We start from the raw sequence: 15,140 nt of genomic DNA on the forward strand, positions 1-15,140 counted from the left end.
CATGAACCATTCAAAATGTACTGTGATGCTTCTCTGAAGGGTTTGGGTTGCATGTTGATGCAACACTGGAATGTGGTAGTAGACACATTGAGTGTAAGGTCCTTGAAAATAGCTTGGATGAGAATCTAGGAGGAGGAGTTAGTGGATAAGTTTGTGGATCTTAAGTTGAATATTGGTGAAATCGCCAAAAGAGCTTATTTGTGTCAGTTGCAGATTTCAAATACGTTTAAGACGGAGATTCAAAAGGCTCAGCAAGATGAACAGAAGATTCAGCAATTGTTTCAACCAATGGGTGATAAGAGGCGTGGAGAATTCACCAAGGATGATGAAGGGTTGTGGAGATATATGGGAAGAATTTGCATACCGGATGTCGGAAGTTTGAGACAAGATTTGTTGTCGAAAGCTCACAACAGTGGGTTTTCTGTTCATCCCGGAAGTACGAAAATGTATCATGACATGAAGAAGATGTTCTGGTGGCCTGGGATGAAAGGTGATGTAGCTTCAACAGTATCCAAGTGTTTGACGTGTCAGAAGGTGAAGGTAGGACATCAGAAATCGTCAGGGATGCTACAGTCTCTTGAATTTCCTCAATGGAAGTGGGAAGGAATTGCAATGGATTTTGTGACCGGTTTACCGAGGACTAGGTCGGGATTTGATGCGATTTGGGTGATCGTGGATCGCTTAACCAAATCCGCTCATTTTCTGCCTATCTGAGTGAACTGTTCTATGGAGGAGTTAGCGAGGTTGTATATAAAGGAGATAGTAAGGTTGCATGGTGTGCCGTCGAGCGTAGTATCGGACCATGATCCTCGATTCACTTCAAGGTTTTGGGGAGCTTTCCAAAGAGATTTCGGTACGGGGCTATGTCTCAATACCGTATATCATCCGCAAACAGATGGACAGTCGGAAAGGACCATTCAGACGTTGGAAGATATGCTGAGAGCATGTGTTTTGGATCAATGTGGAAGTTGGGATCGCTACATGCCATTGGTGGAGTTTGCGTACAACAATAGCTTTCATGAGAGCATTGGGATGGCTCCGTATGAGGCCTTGTATGGACGGAAGTGCCAATCTCCACTTTGTTGGTATGAATCCAGTGAAGCAAGTGTTTTGGGTCTTGATTTGGTTGCCGAGACTACTGAGAAGATTAAAAAGATTCGAGAGAGAATTTTAACTGCCCAGAGTCGACAGAAGAGTTATGCGGATCAAAGAAGGAAACTGTTAGAGTTTAAAGTGGGAGAACATGTATTTCTGTGGGTTGCACCGACAACTGGGATTGGAAGAGCAATCAAAACCAAGAAGTTGAATCCAAGATATATAGGACCGTTTGAGATTCTGAAGAGATTCGGGCCGGTGGCGTATCAAGTAGCTTTGCCACCCCATCTGTCTAACTTGCATGACGTATTCCACATGTCACAACTCCGTAAGTACACGTCGGATGCGACCCGTGTGTTAGAGCCTGATTTGGTCGAGTTGAGAGAGAACTTGACATTCCAAGTGACACTAGTAAGAATCGACGGCACCCGTATGAAGAAGCTGTGAGGAAAGAAAGTTTCATTGGTTAAGGTTGCTTGGAGAGAGCAAAAGTTGGAGAGCATACTTGGGAATTGGAGAATGAGATGCTTTGGCAACTTGTTGGGTTGGTAACGTTGGGAGTAGGATGCTTCGTGGAGAATATGTAATATATATATTTATTACATCGCGTGGATCATATTTTTTAGGGCGAAAATCTTTTTAAGGAGGGGAGAAATGTAAGAACCAGATTTTTCACGAATAAAATTATTTAAATGTCCAAATTAAATTCTGGAAAGTTAGGATGAGAATTTGGGGATTTAAATATGTTTTTTGGACTCAGTAGGTCCTTCCGAGTCAGAAAATGTGTTTTCTGTGAAAAATCGTGAACCGACAGTTGAACCGGTTGAACCGGTTCAAGTCTGCCTGGTACAGCATGAGAAAAAGTGAAAACCGTCGAAAACCTTAGAAAAATATTAGAAATGGAAAACTGGGCGTTAATTTTAAAGGCTTGGCCCGAAGTTGGGCCAAACGGGCTAACAACGCTAACGGGTTGGACCGGGCCCAAGTTGGGCCCAAGCGCAACATATAAAAGGTTCATTTAATGAACCCAAACACCCATAACACACTCAAACACACACACACACCCAGTTGAAGAAAGGAGGGAGAGGAGAAGAGAGAAGCACTATTCACTTCAATCTTCCCAAGCTCATATCTTGAGCTACAGAGCTCCGATTGCCGCACCGTTTGCGGCTACGCGTTTCTTGTGAAAAGCTCTACAAAATCCATATAAGAAACTGGTAAGTAAATCTTGAATCTCTCTCAGCTCGTCTCCTCAAAGTTTCGAGTTTTATGGTTTTTGGCTAAGTGAGGTTTTGTGATTTTTGGGTGTTTAGGTACACTCTAGCCTTTGATTGATATTGGTTTTGGCTTCCAAAACTATTGGGCAAGGTAAGAGGCATTGAAACTCTTGTGAAATTTCAATTATAATGAGCCCTAGGTTGATTTATGATGATTTATGTATATATAGCTTGATTATGGTGAGTTTGGAGCTTGTTGATGCTTGTTGGAGATTATTGGTGGCTTAGATTGTGATTGGAAGCTTATCTTGGGCTCAATTTGGGGTCTTGGTGCATATTGGAATCGGCCAAGATATGGTTTCGGTTTTCTCTATGTAGTATATAATGTTCATGGACACTTAGGCTAGTGACCTATAGGATAGGTTTGGATTTGAATGGTTGTTGAGTTGTTGATTGATGGTATGTAATGATTTATGATGAAAATAATGATTGTTGAGTTTGATAATAATGATTGATAATGATATGATGAGGATGAATGATGGGTGAAGTTGGGAAGTGAATTATGTTGCTATTTGTGATATTGATGTTGATGAATTGGTAATATAGTTGGAAAATTGTTAATAAGGTTTGACGATAATGTGATATATCGATGTTGAGATTGTGTATGAGGAAAGGTGAAGGAAAATGTGGTAAGCTTGGTGTAATATGACATAGACGGTGGATTTGGGTGGAAAAATGGAGTTTGGAATGGGTTAGTTTGGTTTTGGTTATGTTTTACAAAGAAATTGTGGAAAGTTTGATTTTGGGTAAAAGTTGATTTTTGGTGAATTTTGTCTGATCATAGCTTTTGCCTCGGTTTTCAAAATAGGTTGAAATTGGTTTAGAATTAAAGTTTATTGAAAACTCTTCAAAACGATATAAAGTTTGAAAAATTTGGAATTTTGTAGAGGAAGTTATGATCATTCAAAGTTGGTGTTGAAAAACTGAAATTATGCAAAATTGTAAAATTTCAGGATTTCTGATACGTGCGCACACACAGCCTTGTGCGCACGCACAACCCTGCAAAAATCTTAATCTATGCGGACTCATAGACCTGTGCGCATGCACAGGCAGGGAAGTGCGTTCTGTTTGCAGCGCGAGCACAACTTGTGCGTGCACATATCTAAAGAGAAATTGCAACATGTGCGTATGCACAGCCCTATGCGCACGCACGTGTTGGGGAAGCCAGTCTGTTGGGGGCGCTGGCACAGGTTGTGCGAGTGACGAAACTTTGTAAATTTTGACACCTATGCGGACGCACACTCCCCTGTTTTTCAAATTTTCCTTTATTTTCAACTATTCTATCTTCCCAACGAGGTTGTAAGCTTCTATAACACCATTTTAAGACTCTTAGGCTCAATTTTGGATGTTGGAATATGGAAAAGGTCTTAGGAGGTTTAATTTGGGTTTTACTTTGAAAAGTTAGCAAACGGAGATTTAGGTTTCTGGTGTAGTAAAGATAAGTTGGTTGAGAGAGAAGGAAGAGTGGTGAGTATGGTGATTGCTGATAATGAAATTGAGAAACTGATGAACTAGGGAGTTCGGAATGGAACTAATGACTTGATGATGGTTGTGATGAGTATGAGGGGAAGTGAGTTTAGAAGAGTGGCCTCTAAGACTGAATATGTAATTATGATATGCAATGTTCTCCATCGTAGGGGCTGTGACAGTCTCCCACCTACGTTCATATGTGAGAGTTGAAGCTGGGCTTCTCACTCATATTTCTCGCAGCCAGAGGAAGGTGGTAGGGCACGCTCCCTCGGAATGTTTCCCTCTGAAAGGAGAAGGTGGTAGGGCACTTATCCCTCGGAATTATTCCTCCTGAAAATGCGATTTCTCTCTGATTGCAAGGTGGTAGGGCACTAACCCACAGAATCATGCGGCAACCAGAGGAAGGTGGTAAGGCACGCTCCTACGGAATATTTTCCTCTAAAAGGAGAAGGTGGTAAGGCACTCTCCCTCGGAACTATTCCTCCTTATGCACAATAGAAAGACTAATCCGGGAGTTGTCGGCCGGATTTTCTGTCGGGTTTGGCATTAACCGACATGTGATATCACAGCCAATAGGGCAGACATTTATCATGTGCATCTTTTATATGCTTGCTTGCTTTGTTTACTTGAGTTTGCCTAATTGTATAACATGCCTACCTGCTTCTTGACCTACTTGTTGTATATGAATATTATCTGTATTTTATTTGTTTGCATTAATTGTGATTGCCCGGTGCTGAGGAGGTTAGGTAGGCAGTGGCGATGGGATCGCATGGAGGATAGGTTGGTGAAGGCTATGGGACAGCGGTGTTTGGTTAGAATAGAAATCCATTAAGATAGAGTACCATGTTTAACTGTGTTAAGATTTGTATATATTATGCTTTGTTGTTTTAGGATGCTTTAAGTTGAATTCTTGTGATGGATATGGAGTCTAGGATTGTCTTTGGCGTCCGGGGTCTTATATCCTACATTACTGGGCACTGTTACCATACTGAGAATCTCCGGTTCTCATACCATATTTCTGCTGTGTTTTTCAGATGCAGGTCGCAACCCACTTCGGTGAGTTGTCTGGTTGGTGACAGAAGCAGAGGATCCGGATACCTTTTTTGAGTCTTTTGTCTATTTTGATTACACTTCTCTGATCTTTTGTATTTTATTTTGCCTAGAGGCTTGTATTTGAGAGGACAAAACTTGTATAAGCTCTTTTAAAACATCAGTTTCTGGTCGTCTGTATATGGCTAGCCGGCTTAAACTCCGCAAGCCGTGGCTAGTTTCTTATGATTATTATATACTTATCTATGTTATCTTATATCTGTTTCTTGTGCCTTAAACGAGTAGCTCCATCAGTACATTTTGCGCTTTTGAAACCCTACTTTGAGCTGTATCCTTTATCAGGCTTCTAGAATATATTATTTCCTTCTGTATATAAATATGTATAAGCCTTAGAACTGTCGTAACCTCTGATTATCCTTTTCTTTATGGCTAGAGGTAAGGCTTAGGGTAATTAGGGTGTTACAAATTGAGTGACCTTGAGTCATTGGGTCTTAATGAATTGGTGATTTGAGAACCCTTAGTGGTCAATTTGATAACCATTGACTCTAGCCTACTACTAAGTCAATTAGTGGCTAGGTTAGGTCTTATGGATTGATGATTGATCAAGCCTATTTGACATACTTAATGCATTGAGGTAGACATTATACTTACTTCAAGCATAGAGGTAGACTAAATGGGTTGGTCCCTCATAATTGTCAATATATGGTTTGTTGACAAGGATGGTGATCTTAATTCCTTTGCTTAGCCAAGAGTTATTTTCCATTTCTTTATTAGTTCTTGCCATTTACTTGTTATTTACTTTTCTTGTCAACTACAAATCAAACCCTTTGCATCTTCATAGCCAATAATTGATCACTTCATTGCAATTTCTTATGAGACGACCCGAGGTTTAAATACTTTGGTTATTTTTATTGAGGTTTGTACTTGTGACAACCAAACAATTAAAATTTGATGTAAGAGTTATTAGTTGGTTTGGAGCTATGCTTACAACGAAGTTCTTATTTCTATTGAGAGAAATTCTATATCGACAATAATTCTCATATCAAATTATTAGAGTTACGGATCGCAAGAAATCAAAGCTGGAAAGTCACACTTGCATGGTTTCCATTCTCTTCTCTCTCACGGTGTTTCTTTTCTTATTTTTTTTCCAAGTTTATTCAGTGGTATGAATGAAGGAAATGAAAACATTTAACACTAACAGGAATTAATGAAAATTTGTGGTAGTAAAGCATTTAGGTATCATTATCACATGGATATACATGTATACATATGCTTTTTGTTAAAAATAATTTTTTTAAAAATTACATCTTAATTTAATATTTTAACTCACAAATAGCTAATTATTTAATTTTCAAAAATCCTGGATCTTATAGTAATGCTATAATGCATTATTAATATTAAGTATATGAATATGTGTTGTTTGTTCTTGTTGAAAAAGTTTTAAGTATTTAGTGAAAACGTCGGTAGATTTGTTTTTTTTGGTTATTTCTACATTTTTATTTTTTTCATATGTAGTACCGGACAGATTTAAATCTGTACAGTTAATTATAACACCAGTATGCGTTTTTTCACAATTAATTATATTTTTGTGTTCTAAGTAACTTTTTGAGTTAAATTTTTATCTGTAAATTTTTTAATTTTGAATTTTAAATTTATAGCGCAAAACGCAGTGTTTAAACGCTCTTAACTCACTTTTAATTAATTAATTAACTAGTTAATATTTTGCAGGTCTTACATCAATCATGATTCACGATCTGCGACTATGCACAGAGAAGAAGAAGAATATGGAGAAGAAGAAGAATGAGATGAACATTATTTGCTTTAGGTTATAAAAGGGAAAAGGACCAAATTGGTTCAATCTCATTTTTTTTCTACGTCATGTACTCGTTTTTCTTTTTAGCATGGCAATAACTAAGTCACGTTACTCAAAACGATCTGATAACGAAAAATGTGCTTGGGACTAACGTGATGCACTTTTTTAAATTTGGACAACTAATTTAGTGTAATTGGAATCTCAAAAACTAAATTATTGTAACTTACTATTTTCAAAGATTAAAATGGGACTCAGCTCAAAAGGATGGATAGATTCTTTTCTTTTTCTTTTACAAACAGACTTTCATATGCTGCTAGCAATTTAAAAATTGGAGAACATGGATGCCGTTCAATAGAACAGTGTGGATTCAAAGAGCTTTCGACATTGGCAGGCTAATGCCTGCTTTGGTAAATTTTTTTCAAAGAAATAGGTGTGGTTCTCAAAAACCATAAGTATCTCACTTGTCGTTTGGTAAATAAAAAATTATGTCTTTATAGCATTTAAAAAAGTTAGAGACATTTTTAAAAATATTTAAACAAATAATTTTTAAAATTTATTTGTATTTATCAAATTTAAAACACCAATTTTAATAAACTACTTGTGAAAAATAAAAACTTTACCTAAATAAAGCTACGGATATGTTTAGTTTGAAACGAGGAAAATTAACACATGCAACTCGTCAAATTTTCATTTTATAGCAGTGTGTTGTTGGAAGGCACTGTGACATACACTGACCCAAATAAGAAATGATCATTCTTATCCTTTGAACAAAGATTGCGTAATTGATTAATTCGACGCATAATCAATGAACTCTTTGCACTACATACATGACTATCATGTCACTACATACATGACTATCGTGTTAAAAGTGACAATCATTTGCTAGCATCAGAGTGCCAACTCTGAATTCACAGTCAGGTATCTCCCATAAGCTGGTATTTTCTTTACATACACTGATAAACGTGCTTGCTTGCTAGCAGCTACAAAATGTTTCCGCCGATTCCTCCTCTCTTACACGGGTACTCGCCGGCCTCTATAACGTTCCAACAACTGCAGAGAATACCAGAAAATTAGCAGACTCAAGTTGAAAATTTCACCATTTTCCACAATATCTAAGCAAAGCCTGGAAAAACTCACATTGTATCATTCTACATTGTCTACATAGATAGATAGACAGATAAAATTAACCATTAATCTTCCCCTGCATTGCCTAATTTGTAGCTCAATACAACTTTATTGAACAAGGGAAAGTTTTTTGTACTCAAAATTCAAGTTTTTTTCCATGTTTATTATCAGAATTCAGAATACTTTAGCTTGATGCACTGTGTATAGGTGTTGCTTTTACACCCTCCTTTGACATTATCTTTCACATCTATCAATGGAAATTAAAATCAAATTGCTCCAAACAATCAGAGAGACTGTAAATTTTTCGCTGATTGACCAAGAACATAAATTTTTTAGAGTAATAGTCCAAACCACTCTCCAATAAACTTTTAGTAGGACACTCTAATCCAAATTTTAATCACCAAATCAATTTCTAACCTATTTTGTTAAACAAATCAATCATATAAAATTCTCGTAAAAAGTTTGGCATATTAATCCCTATCGATATTTTATAAAGACAACAATATCTAAACAATTTTGAAGTTCTCAAACTGGTTCTTCCATATAGACGAACAATTTGATACGGGAACTAATTTATCTAACGAAAAATTTAGGGACTGATTTGGTGATTAAAATTTATTGAGAACTAAAGTGTCTGATAAAAATTTTTCTTAGGGATTGATTTAGGGTTTTAGGCATTTTTTAATATAGCAGCTACGATAAATCACACAAGTGTCGGATGCTTCTACTTAAGTCTAGTTGGATGGCAGGTGGTAAGGCATTTCAATTACATTACATTACAAATACCTACCGATCGGACATATGGCTGTTGAAACAACCAACCAAGAATTGGAATCTTCTGTAAGAAAACAGCCAGTGTGGGCCAGAAACCACTGCACATGAATACATGGTTAGCTTCAATTACAGATATACACTTCAACAGAACACACGAGTCTCAATTCCATTAAACCTGAATAGTACTATGAATCCATAAGCCTCAATGATCATGCCCAAAATAGGCCATCCCATGATGAGAATCAAGAATCCAATGCCAAACGAGATTGATCCCTTAAGAGAAAAGATAAAAATTATTGTTGAAAGTTTACTACAATACAGAGAGAGAGGGATACACATGTAACAAATATACCTTGAAATTACTTCGTTTCGTGAAGAATTGCATAGTGGATTTCACACCAATGGTTAAGGACACTCCAGAAATAAACAGGATCTGATTTGAGTGACAAGGAAACAAGGCATTAGAGATGACGATAGCAAAAACCCAAATTAAGCTTCAAAGTGGTCTTTGAAATTTCCCAAATTTAAAATTACGTTAATTTGGAGCCATGAATCACGTTAGTCCCTCTAGCATTTTCACGTTAGTGCCATATGTCAAAACATGATTTAGTCGTGCTTAATGGAATTATGACATGTCAATTAGTGACACATGACATATTGGCGCAGACGGTAATGCCACGTGTCATTTTGGTAACATGTGATGTAACATGATTTGTCTATATATCACTAGGATGTTATCATTACAAATGGTTTAAATTGGGTTAGGGTTTAAAAAATATTAAGCATTTTGAATTTATGAAACAAAATAAGAGAGAGTATCTCATTGTTTCAAATATTCTTAGCATCCCCAGAGAGATACATTGTAACTTAGTCGTCAAAAGGTGCTTTCTATTTGATTCACGTCCTTTAATTTTAGAAACTAAAATGAGTTATGAGTGAAAATTTAGGAACCTATTTGAGTCACTTGATGACGTGTAAACAAATCATATTGCTATACGTGACACGTGGACAAACTGTCATGATGGATGGCATTACCATTCATGTCAAAATGCTGTGTCACTAACCAACACGTCATCACTCCATTACACATAGCCTAACCATGTTCTGACATTCGATACTGACTTTCAACATTAGTATGTCATGCCACCCCGTCGTTAACAAAAAGTTCTCGAGGAACTAATGTAAGTTACCAAGTGAAAATTTGGGGTCCAAATTAAAGCAACTGAAAATCCGGAGACCAATTTGAGGCTAGGGTCAAAATTCAAATTCAATGACCACTTTCAAGCTTAACTATAAAAACCATAATAAGAAGTTATACTTAAGCAAGGGACTCAAAATAGCTAGAAACTTACATTTCCCATAGCTAGTAATCCCTTGTCGAAGAAGAAGATAATCCCAAGGAATGAGAAAAATATACCAAATCCAGTTAACCCTAACCCGATCTCTGTATCATATGCCCATCCCATAAACATATTCAGATAGAGGAATTGTAAATAAGGTAAAAAAATACGACACAAGTAGATTCCGACTACGTAACTTAGATATGACCAATAGACAGTTTTGTCAAATTAATCCTTGTCCAGGAATAATGGAAAAATGTGAGAGCAAAACAAAGGCACTAATAGATATCTTGAAAACTATATCATATTAGCCAAATCCAATTAGTTCCAAGAAGTGAAATTAATTTCGAGTAATCAATTTGAGAAAATATTTGGGTGCAATTTCTTTTGACCATGAAAAGAACTGAAGATAAATTCAAGGTATAGGCAGAAAAGAAAACACCAGAAAAGGAAATAAAATGCAGAGCCTTAAAATAAACCAAAGCCCATTGACCAAATAACTGAATATCTAAGTAACTTAAGGAACTACTAGCTTAATCTACAACAATCTACTCTTAAGTCTCAAACATAAGCATTAGATGCAGTAGACCACATAATATAACACCATTAGTACAGCTACAACAACAAAAAGTATCACATTCCACTTACTTTTGCGATCGTTCATCTCAAAGGAAACCATTTTACTAACAACTCTTATGTCCTTGCGTTATCTGAAACACATAATAAAGTAACCAAACTAGGTTAATATAAGCATGTGGATCATTTATCTACAGAAAATGTAATTCTAAGATAACATTGCAACATCACCATCTAGGAAAATGATAATCCAGCAAAAAAAAGATCCTAGGAAAAAAAAATTTTCTTTATTTATTTATTTTCCATGTCCAACGAGAGTAATCTATTCCACATTCACTCAGAGAACTATAATAAAGGAAACTATTCCTAAGAGCTACAGCCGAAAGTATACACCAACCTTCTATCAGTGGTGTCTAATATTTTGAGAATAACCATTCAAAATCCAAATCCAAAGCCAAGAGGCTGAAAAGCCACTCTTGACCAAAAATCCATATGCATCCATAAACCATCACACTGTGTCAAGCTTTCAAATAATAATACTGAAGAACATATTGACGTAAGAGACCCTTCCAAGAAAAAATGAAATTGTAGTATCTCAAAGAGACTTTTGAATCAAACTTGTAATATGAGAAGCGGCAATGAGCCCCATGGAAGAGGGTAAAAAGATTCTAAAAATCTTAATGTCCAATAGCCAAATCAGCGAAAAAGAATACACAACCTATACTCCTAATCAAAACTAACCCTAAATAACAAGCATATTCATGGACAACAAAATTAACAGATCTTCTAATTGAGCCTTTTCATACACCATCCCTGATTCATTCACATCATTGATCCAAATAGATATACCCGATCACAGGGTCTAATTTTCAAGGATGTTCTGCTCCAGAATGCTACAACATGCTTTCCTCAGCAATGAACAATTAACAGAAAAACTTAACACTAAATCAGATCATTTATACAAGTACCAATACCAGCGGCGAAAACAGCAGGTGAGAGAACGGAGGCGAGGAACAGGACGGCGGGACAAGTGGAAGATGGCAGCACGGATCGGACGACAAGAAAAGCAGAGGACAGCGGCAAACGGGTGGAACAGCAGAGACAGAGATAAGGGTTAGTGTGCGGCGTGACGGCGGCAGGCGGTGGGCCGGTGGCGAGGATGAGAAGAAGAGAATCGGAGATTTAGAGTAGTGAATGCAGCGGTTGGGGCGGAGGAGATTGTAAAGGTCAGGTCTGGGGTCTTTTGACTATTTTCAGATTATGCGAGGATAATTTTGTAAATTCATTCTATATAAGTAGTTAAGTGCTTAATGAGTACCGCGGACACGGGGAAGGTACCTTAATCCCCCGCGCCGAAGGCAACGGGTACTTGTTACGGCCTTTTTATTTTACACAAACTAGTTTATTTTTCCGCGTCTTACAGGAAAATTATAAATATATTTAATTATTTTAAATCAAATTTAATGTTACTATTTGTAACACCCTACCACACAGAGTTTTACACCTAGGATGTAAAACAGAGGTGGCGAGGCGCTACAACCTCTAAAATAATATATAAATATATATAATAGTCGAAAGAATGTAGTATACTAGAGGCTTGAAGAACAGGTTAAACAAAATCGCAAAATTTAAAAGCGCAACTCTGATAAATAACGTAACTTGCATAAGAAGAAACTACGGTTCTTAAACATATTTATATGAACAGTAAGAGCAGAGGATCAAGATACAAAATATCAAGCCCCGAACTCAGCCTGCGAAGCTAAGGCTGGCAAGAGAATAGTTACATACATATATATATAATCCATAACCCAAAATACATCAAAACAACCCTAGTTCTCCATAAACCTCTATGAGGAGCTAAAGTAAAACATATATACATAGGGAAAATCTATACATATATATAACAAAACAAAACAAAAGTATAATCCCAAAAAGTCCACTTCGCTTCCAGAGAACTCCAAACGCCTAGCGAGGTGCCTCTCGACCTACATCTGAAAAAACACATTGTATGAAATGAGAACTGGGAGTTTTCAGCATGGTAAAGGTGCCACGCACATAAGATATAAAGTCATGGTAATACAAGAGGCAATCATAGAACGTCGACACTCAGATTATGAACCTTAAAGAACTAAAACAGAATCTATGAATCATGGTGGTTCTCTAAGGCTTTCTAAACTAAACTAATTCCTTAAATTCTAACTAAAACTGAATTAGAATCCTAAATCTCTCCGCCTTTCCTCCGTTCCTCCATCTCTGATGAAATTACAAAGACAAATAAGCAAACAAAGGCAGACAGAGGTAGAATACAAATAGTACAAATAGCAAGTATAATAACTAGCATGTTATAAGCAGTTAGGCATTCCCAGTTAATGCACAATCAAACGATTCAAACAATATGCACATGATGCATACCAGTTCTATGGCTGATGAGGCTCATCTGTCGGTTATCAAGATACATGCCTTCCTATGGCTGATGAGACTCATCTGTCAGTTATCAAGCCAACCCGACAAGTCTGGCTGCTAATGTAAGATCCAAGATTTTTGAAAAGCCCTATTTTGAACTAATCTCAAATCATATATTTATTTACAGTTTTAATTTCAAAAATTCTTTTTATTGAAAATAATTTAAGGCAATTTTGATTAATTGGATTTGAAATAAATTAAAGTTTTTATCCAAACTCTATACTTATGGATTATTTTTCTATTTATGATTTAAAGTTTTAGAAATTCGAAAATAATGAGGTTTGGCTATTTAAATCAGAATTTCATCTAATTTTATGATTATTGAATTAATTTCTATAATTAAGTTATAAAGTTGGTAATTATGAAATAATAAGAATTTTATATGATTTGATTTTAGATCAATTATATTTATATCATTCAATACTTTAAGTTTTAAGGATAAAGAAAATTAATTATATTACTATGTATTTTCAATAAGAGAAATTGATTGAGAATCAATTAGTATTTTTATACTACAAATAATATTTAAAATTAATTTTAGAGATTAAATTAGTTTTTCAAATTAATACTCTATGTTCAAATTTTATTAAAATTACCTTACTCTAATTAAACCCAAAATACCCAAATAGAAAACCCTAATTCTACCTCAACACAACACACTCTCACACACACTTCCCAACCAAACCCTAGCCCCATCACCCACGGTTAACAGAAAGAAAGAAAGAAAGAAAGAAAGAAAGAAAGGGGAGGGGAGAGAAGTGGGGCGCGGGAAGAGGGAGGTGGCGTGGTGGGCGTCACTGCCACCGTGGCCATCGCTGCTAGCAGAGGAGAGAGGAGGTCCGAGAGGAGAGTGTCGGTGGAGGGAGGAGCTCGTGCCACCATCGTAGACCGCCGCTGCCACCGCACCACTCATCGCCGTCACGAGGAGAAACAGGCGCGGTGGGTCTCACTGCCACCGTCGCTACCGCTGTTGATAGAGGAAGAGAGGAGATCCGAGAGAGGAGAGCGCCGGTAGAGGAGAGAGGAGCTCGCGCCATCCTTGCGAACCACCACTGCCTCACGTCCGTCGCCGTTCCTCGCCGTTTCTATTGCCGCCATCGTCCTCGCCGTGAAGCCCGTCACCGTTGCTGCAGCTGTCCGCGTCGCCACCATCGCCGAAGGGAGCCAGCATCGCCGTCGTTCATGGGTGAAGCAGAGAACAGAGAGATCTGCGAGGCAGGAAGGGCCGTGACCTGTCCAGTCGCCGTCCATGTCGCCGACGCCGTCTTCGTCCGAATCGCCGCCAGATCCGCTGCTGCCGAAGCTTCTGACCGAGCCTCTGCCGCCGGGAACGCCTCTGTCGACACTAAGAACCATTGTCGGTAAGGGTTTTTAAGTTGGTTGCCGAGAAGCTTTTCATCGCTGGTTGCCGGGGCTGCCACCAAGCCGGTTCAGTGAACGCCGCTGTTTCGTTTTCTTAGTTCGGTAAGTATTTATGTTTCAGAAAACCCCTGCGTTAGTATTCCATTATGTTTGGTTATAAACTATGAGGTTTGGTAACGTAGGTTCGAGTTCTGTATGTTGAATGCCGCTTTTAAGTTGTTGTGAGTGCTGCAAAAGTGATAAAGGGTTGAGTTTGTGGTTGTCGTTGGTTCCGGGTGGAGAGGAAAGAGTTCGGTTGATGCGTTTGGGTTATGGTTTCGACGACTCGAGGTATGGGCTTTTTATACAAACTAATTTATTTTAAATGGGAATTGTTATAAATAGATATGCTGTGCGAAATGTATTTCTAGTGATTGTGTGAGTCTTATGAATTGTCTGATTTTGTCTTGAATGAATATGGTTGCCTGTTTGATTGAAACAATATCTGATTTTGATAAATTGGAGATTTTTGGATTGGTTGATTTGAAATGGTTTTTGATAATTTGAAAGTTGAGTTTTTGTTTTATTGGAAACTGATTTGGTCTTGAACCTGTTGGAAAGAGTTGAGGATTGGTTTGGTTAGAACCCGGAAAGGGTGGCAAAGTCCAAGTTTTAGGGGAGATGCTACCGAAATTTCTATAAAATCTGAGATTTTATTTGAAATGGTATTTTAAAAAGGAATGGATTATGCCTTGAACTGTATTACTGATAAATGGATTATGTTTGAACCCTTTTGTTAAGGAAATTATTATATTT

General features: G+C 37.3%; 1 protein-coding gene and 1 long non-coding RNA gene across 4 annotated transcripts; one reads left to right on the forward strand and one right to left on the reverse strand.

The window, feature by feature from the left end:
• LOC107609383 (vesicle transport protein GOT1) lies at nt 7,368-11,893 on the reverse strand. Of its 3 annotated transcripts, XM_021105904.1 has the most exons (8): nt 11,495-11,850; nt 10,918-10,995; nt 10,593-10,654; nt 9,957-10,048; nt 8,957-9,037; nt 8,780-8,877; nt 8,621-8,702; nt 7,368-7,755 (listed from the first exon to the last, which is right to left on the reverse strand). In XM_021105904.1, exons 3-8 carry the CDS (start codon nt 10,621-10,623, stop codon nt 7,717-7,719), a joined length of 423 nt encoding a protein of 140 aa, XP_020961563.1. In that variant the 5' UTR covers nt 10,624-10,654; nt 10,918-10,995; nt 11,495-11,850; the 3' UTR covers nt 7,368-7,716. The 3 variants fall into 3 exon arrangements, with proteins under 3 accessions (XP_020961563.1, XP_016166823.1, XP_016166824.1); XM_016311337.2 differs by lacking the exon at nt 10,918-10,995 and having other exon boundaries at nt 11,495-11,893; XM_016311338.2 differs by lacking the exon at nt 10,918-10,995 and having other exon boundaries at nt 11,489-11,850.
• LOC110264222 lies at nt 14,408-14,800 on the forward strand. Its single transcript, XR_002349954.1, has 2 exons — nt 14,408-14,447; nt 14,528-14,800. It is a non-coding gene; the product is annotated as an uncharacterized LOC110264222 (long non-coding RNA).

Source organism: Arachis ipaensis, chromosome B07 (genome assembly GCF_000816755.2).
Source record: "Arachis ipaensis cultivar K30076 chromosome B07, Araip1.1, whole genome shotgun sequence".
Classification (NCBI taxonomy): Eukaryota; Viridiplantae; Streptophyta; class Magnoliopsida; order Fabales; family Fabaceae; genus Arachis; species Arachis ipaensis.

Coding starts and splice junctions, on each gene's coding strand:
- LOC107609383 (XM_016311337.2), bottom strand. CDS start 10,623: ATGGTTTCCTTTGAGATGAACGATCGCAAAA. Junction 8,878..8,956: donor CGAAACGAAGTAATTTCAAG/GTATATTTGTTA, acceptor TTTTCTCTTAAG/GGATCAATCTCGTTTGGCAT. Junction 8,703..8,779: donor GGATTCATAGTACTATTCAG/GTTTAATGGAAT, acceptor ATTCATGTGCAG/TGGTTTCTGGCCCACACTGG.